Source organism: Callospermophilus lateralis, chromosome 11 (genome assembly GCF_048772815.1).
Source record: "Callospermophilus lateralis isolate mCalLat2 chromosome 11, mCalLat2.hap1, whole genome shotgun sequence".
Lineage (NCBI taxonomy): Eukaryota > Metazoa > Chordata > Mammalia > Rodentia > Sciuridae > Callospermophilus > Callospermophilus lateralis.
This window is the reverse complement of record NC_135315.1, coordinates 26,378-46,556: the sequence shown is the minus strand read 5'-3', so window position 1 is coordinate 46,556 and position 20,179 is coordinate 26,378. Positions and strand designations below refer to the sequence as shown.

The following is a 20,179-nucleotide window of genomic DNA, read 5'->3' as shown; positions in this document are numbered from 1 at the left end:
TTGGTCAGTTTCATTCTGCAGTTCCTCCCTTTTCCCATCCCTCCTCTCTCCCCCTACACCCCCTTCTATTCCACTGACCTCCTTTCTATTTTTATGGGATCTCCCCATTTTATATTTCCTTATTTACCTCTAGTTTTTGTGTATAAGATAAAACATTTGACCCTTGGCTTTCAGAGTCTGGCTTATTTCAGTTAGCATGATGTTCTCCAGTTCCATTCATTTACCAGCAGATGCAGTAATTTCATTCTCCTTTATGGCTGAGTAAAACTCTGATGTGTGTATATGCCATGCTTTCTTTATCTGCTCATCTGTTGACAGACACCTGGGAAGGTTTCATAGCTTGGCTACTGAGAATTGTGCTGGCTTAAACATTGATATGGCTGTATTCCTATAGCATGCTGATTTTTGTTCTTTTAGGTAAATACCCCCCCTCCCCCCAAAAAAAGGGTGGGAGGAAGAGCTAGATCATGTGATGGCTTCATTTCTAGTTTCTTGAGGAATCTCTGTACTGCTGTCCATAGTGGTTGGTTGCACTCGTCTGCACAAACAACAGGTGAGTGTACCTTTCTCCCTATCCTCACTAGAGTTTGTTGGTTTTTGTATTCCTGATGTTTGCCCTTCTAACTGGAGATGAAATCTTAATGTAGATGTGATTTGCATTTCTCTGATTGCCAGGCATGTTGAACCTTTTTTTTCCCATGTTTTTTTTGCCATTTGTATTTCTCCTTTTGAGAAATGTCTGCTTAGTTCTTTCACCCATTTTTGTGTTGAGCTATTCATTTTTCTGTTGTTACATGTTTTCAGTTATTTATATTTCTGGATATTAATCCCTTGTTGGAAAAGTAGATGGAAAAGACTTTCTCCCATTCTGAGGGGCTCTCTTCATGATCCTATTTCCCTCACTTGTCAGAGCATTTTAATTTGAAGGCATTCCACTTATTGCGTCTTGGTTTTATTTTTTGAATTTTATGGATCTTGTTGAGGAAGTCAGTGCCTGCCCTGCACCAATATGTTGGAGAGTCAGGTTTCTATGAGCCCAATCTACTTTTCCACTGACTTACATCTTCATTTTAGAAATCATTTATCTTGAATTGATTGATCTATAATAAATAGCATCTTACATTTTAGTTTTCAAGTGCTCTACAGCTTCTGCCAAAATAATTCATTGTTCATGAATGTGGTAATGCATTTAAATGATGATAAGATGAATGTAGAATAAAAGGAATTGGGTCTTATAAAAACAGTGTACCCGTTGCCTTAAATTATATACATATTTTAGACTGGGATTTGAACTCAGTACTTCATGTATCCTATGTAAGTGCTCTACGCCTATAAGTGAGCAACACCCTCACTTCTCTTTTTGAGAGAGGATCTTGCTAAATTGCCCAGACTGGCCTCAAATTTAGAATTTTCATTTCTCTGTCTCCCTAAGTAGCTGGGATTATGATGGTGTATACTACCGTACCCGGGTCCTCTCCTCTTTCAGTGGAATACCTGCTACTTCCATGCACTTTATGGTGGCTGGTACAGAGCAGGCAGGGGTGGTGGATGGCCAGGGACTTCTGCCCAGGATTCAGTGAAGCTTCTGGGGCCTACTGTACCAGGTGGAGGGTGGTGGGTGAGGCAGACTGTTGCTGCCTCCACCCAGCTCAGGTCAGTTTCCCTGAGGTGGGTTGTTGGGATGGAAGGCTAGAGAACTAGGGGCTCTGAGTGAGTGACCACCAAGGCCAGTATTCCTCACCATCTGTTGTCCCTCCTGTTGGCTCTGACCCTCCTCCAGACCCCTCTTCCAGGCCTGCCTTTCTTCTCCTGACCCCACCCCATCCCCCAGACCACATCCTCCATAGACTCTGCCTAGACCCCTCCCCCAAGGCCCCCACATCTCTTCTCCAGATCCCTGCCCTGTCCAGACTGTGGCCCTCCTCCAGACCCTACCCTGTTTCCAGGCCCTGCCTCTCTCAGCCACAGCTCAGGGCACTAATTGACAGTACGTTTGCAGTGGTGCACAAAATAGCCTGTTGAATAAACATTGACGTTCTACATGGATGAAATATCTTGACTATATCAGGCTTTGATGGAACATGAACTGAATTTAGGAAAGTCACCTTTTTTTTTTTATCTAGATCATAAACATTTGAAATAAAATCAGAATTTGTGAAAGGTCAGGTAACACTTAGCTGTGAGACCTAATGATCCCAGGGTCTTTTCCAGTGGGAGATCTCCCAGCAGCAGTTCCAACTTTGCTATGCTAATGGATCGATTGAGTTTTCTTAATTTAGTTGTTTTGCAATGTCTGTATTTCCTAGGAAATGCCCCATGTCCACCAGGTTTTCAGTTCTTTTTAATTTTCTACAGAATTCTTAATCCTGTGAACTTCTGCTGTTTTCCCTCAGCAATATTTTTAAAATATGCTTTTTGCTTTCTTTGTTTTCCATTGAGAAACTTGTCTTGTTTGGAAATTCTCATGATAATCTTAAATGATTTTAATTATTTTCTGCTTATTGAGATGTCTTTGCATACTGGGTATGCAGCTCAGTGACAGAGCACTTGCCTAGCAATTGAGAGGCCTTGGGTTCCATCCCAGCACCATACACACACACATATATTTTTACACACACACACACACACACATACAATGTCATTTGCTAGAACTCAAGCATCAGAGGTATCCAGAGATATGTTCAAAAACATTATGTATTTACACACACACACACACACACACACACACACACACATATATATATATATATATATCACAATATCTCTTCCAGATTTAGATGAAATTTTTCTAAGAAAAAATTTCAATGTCAATATTATATTGCATGATTCTTTTTTTTTTTTAACCTTTATTTATTTTTATGTGCTTTTGAGGATCTAACTCAGGGCCTCGCACATGCTAAGGAAGCACTCTATCACTGAGCCACAACCCCACCTGATCCTTTTTTTAATATTTATTTTTTAGTTGTACACAGTACCTTTATTTTATTTTATTTATATGTGGTGCTGAGGATTAAACCCAGGGCCTTGCACATGCTAGGCGAGTGCTCTATCACTGGGCCGCAACCCCAGTCCCCTGCATGATTCTTTTTTTTTTTTTTAGAGAGAATTTTTTAATATTTATTTTTTAGTTTTCGGCGGACACAACATCTTTGTTTGTATGTGGGGCTGAGGATCGAACCCAGGCCGCATGCATGCCAGGCGAGCGCGCTACTGCTTGAGCCACATCCCCAGCCCATCCCCTGCATGATTTTTAAAACCACTGTAGATAAAGTTTCCTTAGGATCCAAGTCATTACAATGTGTAAGAGACAAGTCAATAGCTGAGTTGTGTAATTAAGAAATATTTTTTACTAAAAATAAATTTTTAAACAAACATTTTCTTTTCTATTTTTCAATTTAGAAAGCATATCCCTATGTCTTATTAAAGTTCTACATTTGTTTATTTTTATGTGGTCCTGAGAATCGAAGCCAGTGCCGCACATATGCTAGGCAAGTGCTCTACCACTGAGCAACATTCTCAGGCCCTAAAGTTTTACATTTATAAAAAGTTGTTTTCTTATTCATTGCAAGCAAAGGATTGGGTTTTCTGATGAGCATGATGCTTTGTATATTGCCAGGAATTCTTGTTGGAGAACTCTGTTTGTGTTTTGTATCTGTTTGAAGTATCATTGAAAATATACCATTATGTTTTGAGTTCAGAAATTTGAATTTCTTCTTTTGAGGTTATATGTTTATTAACACTAAGAGTTATTTCATGTGAAGTGCCATAATTACATTTTATCCTTATGATTGTGCCCCTATGTGCTTATAAGTTGGCTTTTAGAGCAGAGTTGAGTATATTGCACATCTGCTGGGTTTATTAGAAAAGTACATACACTTTTTATCATATTTAAAAAGCTATCATATTTAAAATATTATCATATTTAAATTAGTAGAAGCAGAGGTTAGATATGTTAGCATTGTGAGCTGAACAAAGTGCAGGTTTACTTTAATTATTTTAGGGAGGTTTGATATAATGGCTTCTTCCCTGTTCTATTCCTACAATGGTTGTCTATGATCAGTTGTGTGGCCTGGAGAGTTTTTGTTCACACTGGGTGTTGACCTCAGGGCCTTGTATGTGCTTGGGAAGCACGTAGCTACATACATCCCTAGCCCTTTTTAAAATTTAATTTTGAGACATGGTCTTGCTGTATTGCCCAGGTGAGCCGCAAATGTATGATCCTCTTACCTTAGCCTCCCAAGTAACTGGGATGACAGGCATGTGACTGGCATGTCCTTGTGCCTTGTGCATGCTAGGTGAGCTCTCTACCATGGAGCCACAATCCAGCCTGGAAATGTAGTCATGTTTAAAGTTTTATTTGAGTATCTTTATCTTTATACAGAAATTTCAAAGGAAGCCTCAACCTGACTTTGCCCTTGTGATGACTTAGGTGCACTATCTCAGATGTCTTAACATCTTAGACCATTTGTCATGAAGAATCAACACTAGTATGCTATAAATAACTGAAGTTGTATTTCCTCTGGATTCTCAGTTCTGCCTCTTCCTGTTCCAGGACCCCATCCAGGACCCCAAATGACATCCAGTCAACATGTCTCTGTAGACTCCTCTTGGGGTGACAGTTTCTCTGAACTTCCTTGTTCCAGTGACCTCGGCACATGGGGAGGACCTGTCAGGTATTTGTAGATTGTTCTACTTTGGGGTTTACTTGTTTTTCCTCACATCTAGACTTGGGCCATGGTCTGGGGGAAGCAGTCACAGAGGTGGAGAGCTGCTCTGTCATCTCAAGCCCTCAAGGTGAATGTCACCTTAGTACTGAGTGTGCTCAGCTGGCTGGGGAGTGCCTTTCAAGTTTCCGTGTTTTTCTCATATTTATCCTGGGGCTGTGGGTCTGGGGCAAGCAGGTCACAGAGGTGGAGAGCTGCTCTGTCATCTCAAGCCCTCAAGGTGAATGTCACTTTAGTATGAGTGTGCTCAGCTGGCTGGGGAGTGCCTTTCAAGTTTCTGACTGTGGAGTTACTGTTCTCTGCATGTCCCTATTGTATGTGTTTCTGGAGGAAGTCATTATAGAGGGCCCACACTTAAGGAACAGGGAGTTAGCTGCACCTCCTTGATGGCCTTGTCTGCCTTAGTTATGTGGTATGCTTCTTCACAAGAGGTTTCTGCACAAGAGAATTGCATGTTGTAAATAATTTATCTCAGTCTATAGCTTTTCTTTTTGTTCTGTCTTTCACAGAGTATACAATTTAATTTTTTCATGTGATGCTGGGGATTGAACCCAGGGCCTCACATATGCCAGGCAGGTGCTCTACCACTGAGCTATACCCCATCCCTTTAAAAATCTCCCAGGCTGGCCTTGAATTTGCAATCTCCCTGCCTCAGCCTTTTTTTTAAAGAGAGAGAGAGAGAGAATTTTTTAATATTGATTTTTTTTAGTTTTCGTCGGACACAACATCTTTGTTTGTATGTGGTGTTGAGGATTGAACCTGGGCCGCACGCATGCCAGGTGAGTGTGCTACCGCTTGAGCCACATCCCCAGCCCCCCTGCCTCATCCTTTTGAGTAATTAGGATTCTTGGCATGCAACACCACACTTGGTAAAAATTTGATTTTATAAAGTCCATGCTATCAGTATTTTCTTCTGCCAATTTACTTTTAGTATTGTGTGTTAAAACTCATCACCAAGGGCTAGGAATGTAGCTGAGTATTGTAGCTGAGGTTGTATGTAGCTGAGGTTGTCCACCATGTGTGCTGCCCTGCATTTGGTCCCCAGTTCCAGAATACACACACACACACACACACACACACACACACACACACAGTATCACAAAGATTACATGGATTTTCTTCTGTTTCTCTTTAATTTTTTTTTTTTCAAATTTTAGTTATGGATGATTATGAGTCAATTTTTGTGGAAATTTTGGTTTGCATATACTTTCATTTCACTGAATATAGTTTTCAAAGCTTGTTAAATCACCACTTTTTGACAAATAGTGTTTAATGGGTTTCATTTCCATTTGAATTTCCAAAATCATGTGCCAGGTTTCTCTTCTTGCAACTAAAAGGCTCAGGGGCCACTCCAGGTAAACTGGGCTGACTGGGCTGTGCAAAATGACCACACAAGAGATACAAATACCTTTTTCTTTGGGGTCGTTGTGATGGCTCCTCTGACCTTAAGGGTCCTCAGGAAGAGAGAGAAAGAGCATGCACTGACCCCTTTTATTGAGGAGAAGCTATTCAAATGAGGCAAGGGGTCAGGTTTCAGGGGGCTGAGTCTATCTTCATGATGTCCACTGTCAGCAGGTTGACTGACACCTGGGTAGGCCACACCCAAGGACACAGTAAGAGAAGGGGACCCACAAGGCACTTCCATGGAAGATTCTACCCTAAACAGGGCAAGGGTTATATCACAAAGGAACAGGTGAGCGTAGGTCCACCCATGGGCTGTAGCAAGACAAATCCATGCCCCAGACACCGATCCTTGAACCCAAGAAGGTGGGGAAAGCTCTGCCACATTTCTGTGACTGAGCGCCTCAGCACCCAGCGGGGGAGTGTGACTCAGTCACGTCAAAGTTGGTCTCCCACACAGTTGCCTCCTGGACTCCCAGCCCCTGAGCGGACAGTGGTGGTCAGCAGGAGGATGCCCACTTCCTGGGCCCCTGCTTGGCCTCCCTAAGGTCCCCGCCTGGCCCCTCAGCACCCTGTATCAGGGGCTGCACCTGAGACCTGGTCTCTCCCTCTTCCCAGGCCAGCTGCCCCTCTCCAGGACTGACCACTAGGCCAGGACCAACTCCACACAGGCCTCACTCCCAGGATGGAGGCTCGAGCCCCAGGACGGCCTTCCTGTTCACAGCACTGCCGGCCCCTGCCCACAGCACAAGCTGCACTCTGCCACCATGACCACGGGGACCCCAGGACAGAGACTCCCAGCAGCTGGCAAGCAGAGCCGTGTGCAGCTGCAGGCCACCTGTGTGGGGACCTCCAGGAGCTCTGTGCTGAGCCCTCTGGAGTTGGGAACTCAACGTTCTACGTCACTCTTAGCATGTGCATTTGAGGAGGGCAGCGTGGAGCCCCTGTGCAGGCACAGTGCGCAGGGGCCTCTTGGGGTTATGCAGGGAGTTCACATTCCACATTACCTCCAGCCTAGGTACGTCCCTGAAGACCCAGAAACAGACGCTGGAATGAAAACTTGTGTGTGAACATTCACAGCAGCACCATGCACAAGGGTCAGAAAGGAGAAGTGACCCAGTTGTCCACTGAGGAGGAATGGGGAACAGGATGAGTCCATCCACATGATGGAATATTACTCAGTCCTGAAAAGGACTTCAGCTCTGACACATGCTACAAGTGGGACGGACCTTGAGACCTGGGGCTCGGTGAGAGAAGCTGACACAGAGGGTCACATAGTGTGGATTCCATGGGCAGGACCTATCCACATCAGGCCATCGAGACACAGGCAGTGGGCAGGTGATGGGGCTGGGCAGGGGACTGGGTACTGCTGGAGTGCAGGTGCCTTCCAGGGGTAAATGGGCTGTTTGGAAGTAGAGGCGCTGGGCGCCCAGTGCTGTGAAGGCAACTGATGTCCAGCTCGATCCCTGGCTGATGGACTTGTGCACGTCCAGCACAGCTACAGCCCATGCTCAGGTTCCAGCTCTCAGTGACCCAGCACCAAGTGGAGGCAGAGAGGCCAAGACACCAGTGTGGCCACATGTTCTGGGGAATGCAGGTGACCTGTGGGGACCTTGAACACACAGGGGCATTACAAGCTGAAGCTGGGTGACACTGGACATAGCATGGGGCAGTCCTGGGGGGGGGCACATCCCAGGGCAGCAGCTGCACAGATGACGTTGAGGTGGCCACATTTATTATCAGCTGTGAACAGTGGTCAGGCAGGGAGTGCCCTGCCAGAGCCGAGCCTGGCCTGACCCCAGGGACGGAGGCCTGGCTCAAGCTGCATTGGACGGTGGGGTTCCTCAGCCAGAGAAGTGGCAGGATGCAAGGCCTGTCACCCCCAGGCCCAGGACCTGCGGGAGGAGAGGGTGGAGGTGAGTCCCTAGGCACAGCTAAGTCTCCCGGCAGCACCAGCCACGGCAGTGCCAGCCACACCAGCTTCCTAAACCTCCCGTAAACGTCTCTGTGTACAGCAGGGCACATGGGGCCTTGGGAGGGCTGTTTTCCAGGTGGACAGATGTCCCCATGGATGCTGCCAAGCCCGCTCCAGTCCCCTAGGTCAAGATGCGTTACACCTGGCCGAGCAGACATGGCCGGGAGCCAAGCTGACCCTGGCAGGGACACCCCACTGACCTTGAAGACGTGTCCTGCCTGCGGCTCCCGCAACAGCTGCTCTGGACTCAGGCTGTCCGCTGCAGAGGTCACGTACAGGTCGGAGTAGTCAGCCCCTCCGAAACAGCAGGACGTCACCCTGGACACTGGCATCTCCAGGTTGCACAGCCGCGTCCCTGTGAGTAAAGCTCAGGTACATCCCTGAAGCCCAGCCACCCATCTGCTGCTGGACCCCAGGTGGCCTGACTGTGCCCACTCCCCAGTGGGGCCCTGGGCCGGCTGGTTCTCCCTGGCACCTGCAGCACTTGATCCCCAAGTCTGCCCTTCCTCATGGACTGCAGGGGTCAGCAGGGCCACCTGGAGCCCAGGAGCTGGAGAGGCCAGTCTCCTGGAGGGAGCTGAACACATTGTAAGAGGTTGGTCCTGTCCACATTTGAACCCCAGAACCTGTGAGTGGGACCTGGTGTGGGAACAGGGTCTCTGCAGAGGTCGTTAGTGAAGGGTCCTGAGATGGGCTCCTCCTGGGTCAGAGGGCCCTCATGCAATGGCCATGTCCTCCCAAGAGACAGAGGAGGGGACACAGACCCAGAGGAGGAGCCCCGTGGAGACAGAGGCAGAGACTGGAGTGAGGGGCCACCTGGAGCCCAGGAGCTGGAGAGGCAGGAGGAGCCTCTCTGGAGCTCATGGAGGGAACTGGACACCATGGTAAGAGGTGGGTCCTGTCCACATTTGCACCCCAGAACCTGTGAGTGGGACCTGGTGTGGGAACAGGTCTCTGCAGAGGTCGTTAGTGAAGGGTCTGAGATGGGCTCCTCCTGGGTCAGGTGGCCCTCATGCAATGGCCGTGTCCTCCCAAGAGACAGAGGAGGGGACACAGACCCAGAGGAGGAGCCCCGTGGAGACGAAGGCAGAGACTGCAGGGAGGGGCCACCAGGCCAGGGCCACCTGGAGCCCAGGAGCTGGAGAGGCAGGAGGAGCCCCCTGGAGCCTGTGCAGGGAGCTCAGCCTGTGACCCTGGTCCAGCCTCTGCCCTCCAGGGTGGGAGAGGACAAGGTCTTGTAGTTTTCAACCGCTGCTTTGTGGTCATTTTCTACATCAGCCCCTGTGTTCCCTGCACTGCCCATCTGCACAGGTCCCCCTGTAGCTGGACAAGCAAGTGGTCCCACTCCTGGACCCTGAACACCGTGGCACAGAGCACCCCATGGTCCCTCCTTGACCGACTGCCCTGTGCACACACCTGTCTCGGCGTCCATGCGGATCACCCTGCCTCCATCAATGCAGGCCATCCAGAGTGTCCCCGTGGTGTCCATGAACAGCCCATCTGGCATGCCTTGCTCTGGCTCCAGCTGGCACACCAGTCGTGGGTTTGCTGCGGCAGGACAGACAGAGGCGCGTGGCCCCTCACTGCCCAGACCAGGGGGTGACATAGTGTGGCCTCAACAACGTGAGGGAGTGACAGACCCCGTGGTGCATCTGGGACCCCAGGAGGGGACTCAGGAGGGTGTGGGGGGCTGGCCATAAAAGGCCCTCCCCGAGAAGGGCATGGGGGGCTGGCCATGGTTGGTCCCGCCCAGTGAGGGCTTATGGGGCTGGCCATGGAGGCCCATACTTCAGGGAGGATGTGGGGAGCTGGCCATGGAGGCTCCTACCCCAGTGAGGGTATGAGGGGCTGGCCACAGAGGCCCATACCTGAGGGAGGGTGTGCTGGGCTGGCCAGGGAGGCCCCGCCCAGGTAGGGCATGGGGGCTGGCCATGGTGGCCCCACCCATAGAGGGTGTGAGGGCTGACCACGGAGGCTCCTACCCCAGGGAGGGTGTGGGGGGGGCTGGTCACGGTGGCCCCATCCAGGGAGGGTGTGGGGGCTGGCCACGGAGGCCTTCCTCTGGGGAGGGCGTGGGGGGCTAGCAACGGTGGCCCCTACCCAGGCCTCCTGTCTGCACGTCGTAGTCATAGAACCGTACAGAGTAGTCCAGGCCGTCCACGTGGTAGAGAGTGTGATGGTCCAGGGACCAGTCCAGCCCGTTGGGGATGCCCAGCTGGTCCAGCTGTCTGACCACGGAGCGGTCAGCATAAAGTGTGTACAGGGAGCCCTGCCCCGGCTCCCACACTCCTGGGGCGGACGCCTCTGGCATGGTGCTTGGAGAGAGTGGAAGGTCAGTGGTCAGCACCCCACCCTGTCCTGCCCACCCCACACAGACCCGCTGTGCAGAGAGCTGTGGTCACCCTAGTTGGGGGACAGCAGGCAGGATGGCCCTCAGGCGGCATCTGTGAGTGAGCCTCTGTGCTGGGCGAAGGGGGCACCCCAGGGATGTTCCACTGGGAAGAGTCCTGCTCAGGCAGAGGTGCAGGGCCCTCAGCCGCAGGTGAATGGCCTCTGGCCACTGCCCCACCCTGGCTGCTTCGACCCTCCCAGGGTCCTCTCTGGGCAGGGATCTGGGAAGAATGACATGGAAGCCATGGGCTTTGGAGCGGGAGGGAACCTGTGGGCTGCCCAGCACCTGCATGGCCTCGGGGGCCGCTTGCCAGCAGCCTGGGGAGGGCTCCTGAGGTCCCCACCCAGCCGGCACCCGCCATGACGGGAGGCTCTGCAGGTGGCCTGGGCCAGTCCTTTCAGCAGCCCACCTGCCAAAAACCTCCCGGCGGGGTCCACCTTCCCGTCGTTGAACCTGTTGTGGGGCTTGTCCCTGTCCAGCCAGGCCGCCCACTCCACCTGCCCCTTCTCCCAGTCCAGGAGGCCAAGGCAGGTGCCAGAGGCCACCACGTAGCTGCCCTCTCGGTGCAGAGCCACACAGCCAACAGGGTCTCCTGGGGGGACAGAGGACAGCAGGGTGGCCCAGCTGCTGCTTCTCCAGGAGACTCCACCCATGGGGCTCCCGCCAGGAGGCACCATCAGGGCACAGAGCACATCTCAGCACAGGACCAGTCCTGCTGGGCCTGCGTGGACCACCTCTCTGCACCCCCTCCCCACGATGGCCACCACAGGGCCTCCAGATGGGACTGGAGGCTGCCGAGCCTGCCTGCAGGGCCACCAGGACTGCAGGAGTGGAGAGTGCTGGCCTCTCCTCACGTCAGTGCCAGTGTGAGAGCCGCGGGTGCCCCTGAGCCCTCCTGGGGCAGGCTCCACAGGAGGGCGCCTGAGGCCAGATACAGACTTGGGGCCAGCCCTGATCTGCAAGGGGGACAGTGGCACCTGCCCTTGGGGAGGGGGAGGGTGAGTGGGGGATGCTCCCAGAGTGCTGCTTCTGCTCCTCAGAAAACCCACAGGGGTCTTCATCCACACAGGTGTGCAAGCCCCACAGACACACTGGTACCTCCCAGGTGTGTGTATCCACAGGGGTCAGCAGTCCACACAGGTGTGCAAGCCCTCTGACACACACCTCCCAGGTGTGTGAATCCACAGGGGTCATCAGCCACACAAGTGTGCAAGCCCCACAGACACACAGGTACCTCCCAGGTGTGTGAATCCACAGGGGTCGTCATCCACACAGGTGTGCAAGCCTCTCAGACACACAGGTACCTCCCAGGTGTGTGAATCCACAGGGGTCAGCAGTCCACACGGGTGGACTGGGTCCACGCACACACATGAGCCTGGAAAATGCACAGTCACCCCCACCCTAGCTCCTGAGTCAGGACAGGTGCATGTGTGGCATAACCCGGGGTCAGAGCCAGGTGCGGGCTCCACACAGCAGCCAGGAGGATGTCAGTGTTTCCAGGATTTAACCTGGATGACAGCAAGGCCGGCTTTGGTCCTTCCAACTATAGCTATACACCAGGACTTCCCACCCCATGGTCTGTCCTGTGCCCAGGGTGTGACAGCCCACACTTCAGGGGCTCTGGAGCAGGGGGACAGGTGCTGAAGAAGCAGGTGCCCCGGCTGGGCCCCTGCAACCCTCAGGCCACGAGTGATGCTGGACACCTGTGGCAAAGGTACCAACGAGCCCTAGGACCTCAGGGACATGGGTCCACAAGCAGGCAGGACAGCTTCAAAGCTAAACGATCCCCAGGACTTCAGGGGACACGGGGCCCTGGGCACATAGGATGGTCTCACAGCTCCCTTCCCAGGAGCACCTGGATCTCCAGGGGACCCATACTTCCTCAGGCCCATGTTCTGCAGGCCCCAGGCCCACTTCCTCTGGCCCAAAGTCTCCACCTCTCAGACCCACTTCCTTTGTCCCACCCTCTGCAGTCCCCCAGGCCCACTTCCTTTGTCCGACCCTCTGCAGCCCCCCAGGCCCACTTCCTTTGTTCCACCATCTGCAGGCCCCAGTTCCACTTAAGCCCCCTGTCTGCACCTCCCCAGAGAGTGGGTTCCACCAACACACAGTCCTGGTGTTGATGTCCGCAAACACCAGCTGCCCTGTCTCCTCTTCCCACATGGGACACTCCCCCATCCTGTGCCTCTCCTGGATGACAGCCTCAATCCTGGGGGACGCCATGGCCTGGGAGGAGGACAGGGCTGTGAGTGCCCTGTTCTCTGTCCCATTCTCCTGGTCATGAGGTGAGGGCTGCTGGACCGTGCAGGCTGGGCGCTCCCGGGTGTGTGACATCCTGTGGTCTCAAGGACAGCCCTCTTCTGCTCATGAAGCCTCACCCAGGCAGACAAGGGGATGCAGAGGGAGCCGGCCGAGACCACGCCCCTCCTGGCTCCTCTGTGCCTCCAGTCACTCTGCATGAGAGGTCGACAGAACGTGCAGGTGCCCCGTCACTTGAAGAGGCACCCCCTGGCAAGGTTCCAGGAGTCCCCCTTTTCCTCTGGTGGCACAGTGTGCCCACCTTCCAGGCCCCCCACCTACAGCCTGGGAAGCAGGGGCTGCTAAGCTGAGCCACTGTCCAGGTGGGCCGGGCTCAGAGGCTGGGGTGGGTGCGATCTGCAGGTGGCTGGCTCCGGAGCACACACCCTGGCCTCTCCGCCCAGGAGACCTCTGCCCCAGAAGGGCTCACTTCTCAATGCTCCTGTTAATTGGGTTGCTGTGAGACCCCTGCGCTCCGTGGGACTCAGTTCACAGGGCCCTTCCTGGACAGCACCAGGAGGCCCAGCAGGCCAGGGCTCCCATACTTGGGCGGCTCACGTGCTCCTCAGCCCCCAGCAGGTGGGGGCGGCGATTCCCTTCCTCCCTTCCCTCCCTGGTCCCTCCCTCTGTGCTTCCCCAAATCAACAGAGCCCCAGGCGGTGGCATGTCACCTGCTGTGTCCTGCAGAGCCAAGGTAGCAGTTGCAGGAGTCGTCAGTGCACTCTGCATTAGAGTGGGAGAAGCAGCAGCCCCTGGGACCTCGCTTCCGTAGAGACCCCGGAGGTCGCGGCCAGCGCCCCGCCAGGCATCGCTGAGCCTTCCCCTTAGGGACGACCATTCGGCTCCCCAGCCCTCCTGGGTTCTCCCCTCGCACAGGGCTGCCCTGGGCAGCGGGACACTGTGCACCTCCCCTACTGCAGAAGAGCTCCGGCTTGCAACTGGGGGTCCACGGGCTCACCCAGGCAGGCTCACAGGGAGCACAGGCTTGGCCGGGCAGGCGCAGAGGGGCAGGGAGGCAAGGGTAGCCCTGGGCAGGCACACGGGGCGCTGGACAGGCGCAGAGGGGGCGAAGGGGAGCCCTGGGGAGGCGCAGAGGGGGCGCAGGGGAGGCACGGGGAGCCCTGGACACGGACACGGACGCGGGGTGCTGGGCAGGGCTCTACTCACAGGCATCCTGTAAAGAACGGACTGCTGACCCCCGAGCTTCACCTGCTGACCCGACCCGGCCTCGCACACCTGGCTGTGTCACCCACACGTTCACAGGCACCAGCGGGCCCCCCCCTCCCCCCCCCCCCCCCCCCCCCGTCTTCCTCCACCCTCTGAGATAGTCCTGGGCGCCACTCCCCCAGCCACGGGTTCCTCCCGCTGTGGAGCAGGGCTTGGCACAGGCATGTCGTCCCCGTCCCCGAAAGGAGAGGTGCTGGTGGTGGAGGTGGAGTCCCGCACCCACGTCTCCATGCCGCTAAGTGAGCCCAGCTCCTCCACACCCCAGGCTCCAGCCCCGGAACCCAAGGACCCCAGGCTCCACGGTCTCCTCCCCGTGGGCTAGAACCGGCCTTGTGGGTGAAGGACTCCCTTGGGAACCTCCTCCTCCTGGGTTCCAAGCCAGCGCTCGGCAGCATCCTCACCCCAACCCTGGTCCCAGAGCTCCTTAGGGCCCCGGACTGCAGGCGCCTGTCTGGGAGACCACCAAGGTGGGTGCTGGGGGCTGGTTCCTGCTCCCACAGCCCAGGAGAGGCCACCGCCTGCGTGGAGGGGGTCTAAAGGGAAAGGATGGAGAGCTTGGACCTGGAGCTCGTCTACTCCATGAAAGGTGCTGGGGCTCTTGGGAGCACTGGCTGCACCCAGGGGGCGCCCGCTCACCCCGAAGGCTCCTGCTCAAGGGGAGGTCAGTGTGTAGCCCTGGATCTCACCCAGATTGGGAGGTGCCCTCTGGTCCTTCTGATTGGCCCTCAGGGTTTGAAGACAGGTCAGGCCCCCCTGCTGGGCAGCCTGCAGTTACCCCTGGAGCCAGCCCCAGCATGGGTGCGTCCACTCACTCTCTGGCCACAGTGGGCAGGACACACACCTACTCTGCCGGGCTCTTGTAGAAGCAGACACCTCCCAGGACCACCAGTGATGTGCAACTCTTCAAAGCTAAGGGGACATATTTAGGGAGCCATGTGGGACCCTGAGGTCAAGATGGCTGAGGTGGCCCCTGATCCATCCCAATGGCTCTCCTCTCTATGCTCAAGCCGAGGACAGACAGCAGCCGGGCAGTGTCAGACCTCACGACATCTTGAGCATCAGGACACAATGCTGCCTTGGCTTGGTGGGAAGGTACAGTGGTCTGGAGAGAGAAACCAAGGGTGGCAGGCAGTCCCTTGGCTGGGCAGGCAGGGTGATGGGCCTCCATGCAGAGCACCTAGCTCTCCCAGAGACACACTGTGAGGGCGCAGAGCCCCACACGCCCTTTGCTCCCACATTCCAGGGGCCCTGGCACCAAACCGCTTGTCATGCCCCTGTGACCTCACAACAGGAAGCCAGGCACCCACCCTTCTCCGCTCCCTGGTGGTCCGGCCGTCCACCTGTGCTCGTCCTCCACCTGCCAAATGCTGGCCCGTTCCGAGGCCCTGCCTGGAGTCCCGGGCAGCTTCCTTCTGCACCTGGGGCGGATGATCTCATCTGTCTCATGACTTACACCCTTTGACCTGCCCATGACTCCCCCGTTTGTAGATGAGAACACACGGGCTCCCAGACGGGACTCCGTGCCCAGCACCCTGCTTGGAAGTCTATCAGGCATCCCACATGGGCTGGCCCACTCGCCCCTGCTCCCCTGCCTTCCTCCTCCTGTCAATCACCTGCCTTCCTCCTCCCCACCTGGGATGCCTCCCCATGTCCTACCCCAGTGGGCTGAATAGCACCCCAAGTGCACTGGGACCTCGGGTAGGGCTTCTTTTGCATGTAGGGTCTCTGCAGATGTAATTAGGTAATGATCTCAACATGACACCATCCTGGGTCAGGTGGCCCTCATGCAATGGCCGTGTTCTCACTAGAGACAGAGGAGGGGCCACGTGGAGACGGAGGCAGAGACTGCAGTGAGGGGCCACCAGGAGCCTGTGCAGGGATCTCAGCCTGGGGCCCCTGGCCTTGGCCTCTGCCCTCCAGGGCTGGCAGAGGACAAGGTCCTGTGGTTTTCAACCGCTGGTTTGTGGTCATTTCCTACATCAGCCCCAGGGTTCCCCTGCACTGGCCAAGTGCTGAAAGGCCACCTTGGCACTCCCGCCATCTGTAAAGTTCCCTCTGTAGCTGGACAAGTCCTGCCTGGAGCCTGTGGAGGGAGCTAAGCCCTGTGACCCCTCCTCTCAGCCTTCTGCCCTCCAAGGCTGGGGGAGAAGATTCCACTGGACTGGCAAAATGGTTTAAGCCCCTGTGACTCTTTGTTTCCAAGCGCAGGACACTAACAGGGCCATGAAATTGCATCCAAAGTTGGCCCCTCATCCCAGCCTTCCAGATGTCCTGTCCACCAGGCTCCTTCCTGCCTCCCTCTGCTCAGCTCTGCAGCTCCCTTGGCCCTGGGGCTCCTTCCTGCTCAGCTCTGCAGCTCCCTGGGCCCTGGGGCTCCTTCCCCCCTCCCCTCTTCTCAGCTCTGCAGCTCCCTGGGCCCTGGGGCTCCTTCCCCCCTCCCCCCTTCTCAGTTCTGCAGCTCCCTGGGCCCTGGGGCTCCTTCCCCCCTCCCCCCTTCTCAGCTCTGCAGCTCCCTGTGCCCTGGGGCTCCTCCCCCCCTCCCCTCTGCTCAGCTCTGCAGACCCCTGAGTTTGGGAGCCTCTTCAACCAGGTCTCCCTGGCACCACCCTCTCCCCGTCTGCTCCCCCAGAGCAGGAGCCTTGTGCCAAGTCAGTGTGAGCCTGTGTCCCCTATAGTGACTCCTCTGATGTCCTGCTACCACCCTGCTGGCATGGGGTGGGCTCCCCCACCAGAGCAGGGCTCAGTCACATGGACAGTGTCCAGTTCTCACCCTCCTGGTGACACTCCTTCCTCCCTGTGGGACAGCTGGAGATAGTTTGCTGGACCCGGCCTGCTGGCCCCACGTCCCACTTTGCTGTCCATTGAAGCCGTGATGGCCCTGAGGCACCTTGGGAGCTGCAATGACCTGTGTGCTTGTGGTGAGCCCACCAGGCGGTACTCCCTGTGGGAGACCTGCTGGAGTGACTCGCTGGACCCCGACACAGGCCTAGGCCCTGGGGTCATGCCCCCTGCCCCCTGGTGGGTCAGCTGGCTCCCTCTGTCCAGAGCATGAGACCCTGCCCTCCTCTCTTTGGGTCTGTGAGTGGTGGCACTGCTTTATCACATCTCCTGTCTAGGAGTGGCCCCCCCTGGGGCTCAGCTGAGCACCCCCCATCCCAACTCCTTCCTGACTGGTGTTGTCGCCCAGGGACCCTGTGACAGGAAAGCACCCTGGGTCTGCCAGAGCCTTGGGTCAACTGGCCTTAGGCTGCTTCCTGGGAGAGGCACAGGGGCAAGGTGGGGCTCAGGCTGTGGTCTGCCTGGGGACAGACGTCTCCCTGAGAGAGAGGCTCAGCGCTCCTCCATCACCAAATCCCACAGCCCAGGGCCTGAGCCTCCCTCCTCCTGCGCCCAGCACTCCATGTCCCTCATGAGCCCTGGCTGGGCCTCAAGGTCCCGCAGGTGCACTTTCCTCTCCCGCAAGTGACAAGCTGACTTCTTCCCCAGGCTGCGGCCTGAGCCTCCACCTGAGCCTCTCCTGAGTGACTCTGGGTCCTGCCGCTGCCCACGTCACAGCCCTGAGTCTGTATCAAGGTCACCTTCCATGAGCACCTGTTCATCAGACTGCCCAGCTCACCTGCCTGGTGTGTCCAGTTCGGGCAGGACCAGGACAGCCCCGCCCACCTGCCCTGTGTGTCCACGCGGGCAGGACTAGTACAGCCCCGCCCATCTGCCCCTGTGTGTCCAGCGCCGGCAGGACCAGGAGAGCCCCGCCCTGCTCACCTGCCCTTTGTGTCACCATGGGATGGACCCAGTCCCTACCTCAAGGCAGACAGCGGTGCTGATGCTCAGAAGACTCCCTGCGCCTCCTGCTGGCCGCCGTCAGCCCTACACCCTGCACTGCTCACCTGCCCTGTGTGTCACCATGGGATGGACCCAGTCCCTGCCTCAAGGCTGACAGCGGCGCTGATGCTCAGAAGACTCCCTGCGCCTCCTGCTGGCCACCGTCAGCCCTACACCCTCGGGGCTCAGAGTACCTCCTGCCTCTGGTCCACATCTCTGGGGCTGGGGTCCTGAAGGGCAGGCCGTCCTCTGCAGGGTCCTGGGAAGCTCCTTCCTGCATCTCCCCCCACCCAGGACCCCAGGCCCTAAGCTTGGGTCCTCTTCACTCCAGTTGTCTCCCTGTCCCCTCTGTCCCTTCTCCATCTGCCCCTCTTCTCAGCACCCTGCTGACTCCTTGGGCCCCAAGACCCTCCAGGTCACCTCCCTGTCCGCATCCCTACCTATCAGGTGGCAGAGGGCCTTTTGCATTCCCAGGGCCGGCAGTGGATGTGGACACTGATATTAGCGCGCCACAGAACTCATGCCCTGGGCAGCAAGGACCTCCCTAACCAGAAGAGAGTCTCTGGGAGACCCTGCCCCAAAGGCATGACCCCCATAGTCCCAGAAGAGCTTCTGGGGGAAAGAGGGGGCTCTCATATGGAGAGACTGGAACCCTGCATCCTGTAGACCTGGGGTGACCATGGCAGCTGTGGGGTGGGGTGCCCAGTGGAAGGTCATCTGCGTGTAGAGGGAATCGGGGCACCCACCCACCCATCCCTGCTCACAGACCCCTGTACCCCTCCCTCCCCCCTCCCTGCTCACACCCCCCTGTACCCCTCCCTCTCCCTGCTCACACCCCCTGTACCCCTCCCTCCCTCTCCCTGCTCACATGCTCTGTACCCCTTCCTCCCTCTCCCTGCTCACACCCCCCTGTACCCCTCCCTCCCTCTCCCTGCTCACACCCCCTGTACCCCTCCCTCCCTCTCCCTGCTCACACCCCCTGTACCCCTCCCTCCCTCTCCCTGCTCACAGCCCCCTGTACCCCTCCCTCCCTCTCCCTGCTCACAGGCCCCTGTACCCCTCCCTCCCTCTCCCTGCTCACACCCCCTGCACCCCTCCCTCCCTGTCCCTGCTCAAAGCCCCTGTACCCCTCCCTCCCTCTCCCTACTCACACCCCCTGTACCCCTCCCTCCCTCTCCCTGCTCACATGCCCTGTACCCCTCCCTCCCTCTCCCTGCTCACAGCCCCCTGTACCCCTCCCTCCCTCTCCCTGCTCACACCCCCTGTACCCCTCCCTCCCTCTCCCAGCTCACAGGTCCTGTACCCCTCCCTCCCTCTCCCTGCTCACAGCCCCCTATACCCCTCCCTCCCTCTCCCTGCTCACAGCCCCCTGTACCCCTCCCTTCCTCTCCCTGCTCACACCCTCTGTACCCCTCCCTCCCTGTCCCTGCTCAGTCCTGCTACACTACTGAGGGTCCCCACCTGTTGCAGAGCTGACCTCTGACCCACCTGAGTCAGTCTGGCCAAGGGGCCTGGGGTACACAGCACAAGATCATCAGGTAGAGGGCAGCCCCCAGGGTGGGCACTGGGTGTTCGGGGCCCTCTGGTCTAGTGGGTAGTGACCCCGGACATCAGCCCTGACTTCACATCAAAACTGAGATTCAGAAGCAGTGAGGCCCTGTCAGCATGAGGGGAGGGTCCCCATGGCCCTCTGCACAGGGGGCTTGTGCAGCACCTGAGGTGGGGTGCCCACATGTGACAACAGGAAGGACCCCAAAGACACCAGCTCCTCCATGGTCATTCGTCCAGACCGTGTCGCACAGCTCCTGGTGACCGGTGCAGCAGGGTCCATCTGCTTCATGAGACCCACACAGCAGAGGGTCTGCTGGAGCCAGTGACCACCAACCTGGGGCCTTAACTGGAAATGCATCTTCCACGTGGCTCCTCCTTTGAGTCTGTCCCCTCTTCTGTTTTAAGGACATGGCCATTGCATGAGGGCTCCCTGACCCAGGAGGAGCCCATCTCAGGACCCTTCACTAACGACCTCTGCAAAGACCCTGTTTCCACACAAGGTCCCACTCACAGGTTCTGGGGTCAAGATGTGGACAGGACCTGCCTCTTACAATGGTGTCCAGCTCCCTCCACAGGCTCCAGGGAGGCTCCTTCTGCCTCTCCAGCTCCTGGGGCTCCAGGTGGCCCTAGGCTGGTGGCCCCTCGCTCCAGTCTCTTCCTCCATCTCCATGTGGCTCCTCCTCTGTGTCTGTGTCCCCCCTTTCTCTCTTGGGAGCACAGTGGCATTGCATGAGGGCCCTGTGTCCAGGAGGAGCTCATTTCGAGACCCTTCACCTGTTACACCTGCAC

At 56.2% G+C, this 20,179-nt stretch overlaps 1 protein-coding gene and 1 long non-coding RNA gene across 2 annotated transcripts; one reads left to right on the top strand and one right to left on the bottom strand.

Moving 5' to 3' along the window:
* The first annotated feature begins 466 nt into the window (after positions 1 to 466).
* Positions 467 to 5,532, top strand: LOC143642219 (uncharacterized). Its single transcript, XR_013155620.1, has 3 exons — positions 467 to 553; positions 4,553 to 4,673; positions 5,434 to 5,532. It is a non-coding gene; the product is annotated as an uncharacterized LOC143642219 (long non-coding RNA).
* Positions 5,533 to 7,969: 2,437 nt separating this feature from the next.
* Positions 7,970 to 14,248, bottom strand: LOC143642263 (regucalcin-like). The gene is made up of 6 exons (XM_077110552.1): positions 14,107 to 14,248; positions 10,898 to 11,084; positions 10,201 to 10,415; positions 9,517 to 9,648; positions 8,301 to 8,455; positions 7,970 to 8,020 (listed from the first exon to the last, which is right to left on the bottom strand). Exons 1-6 carry the CDS (start codon positions 14,246 to 14,248, stop codon positions 7,970 to 7,972), a joined length of 882 nt encoding a protein of 293 aa, XP_076966667.1.
* Between the last annotated feature and the right edge of the window lie 5,931 nt (positions 14,249 to 20,179).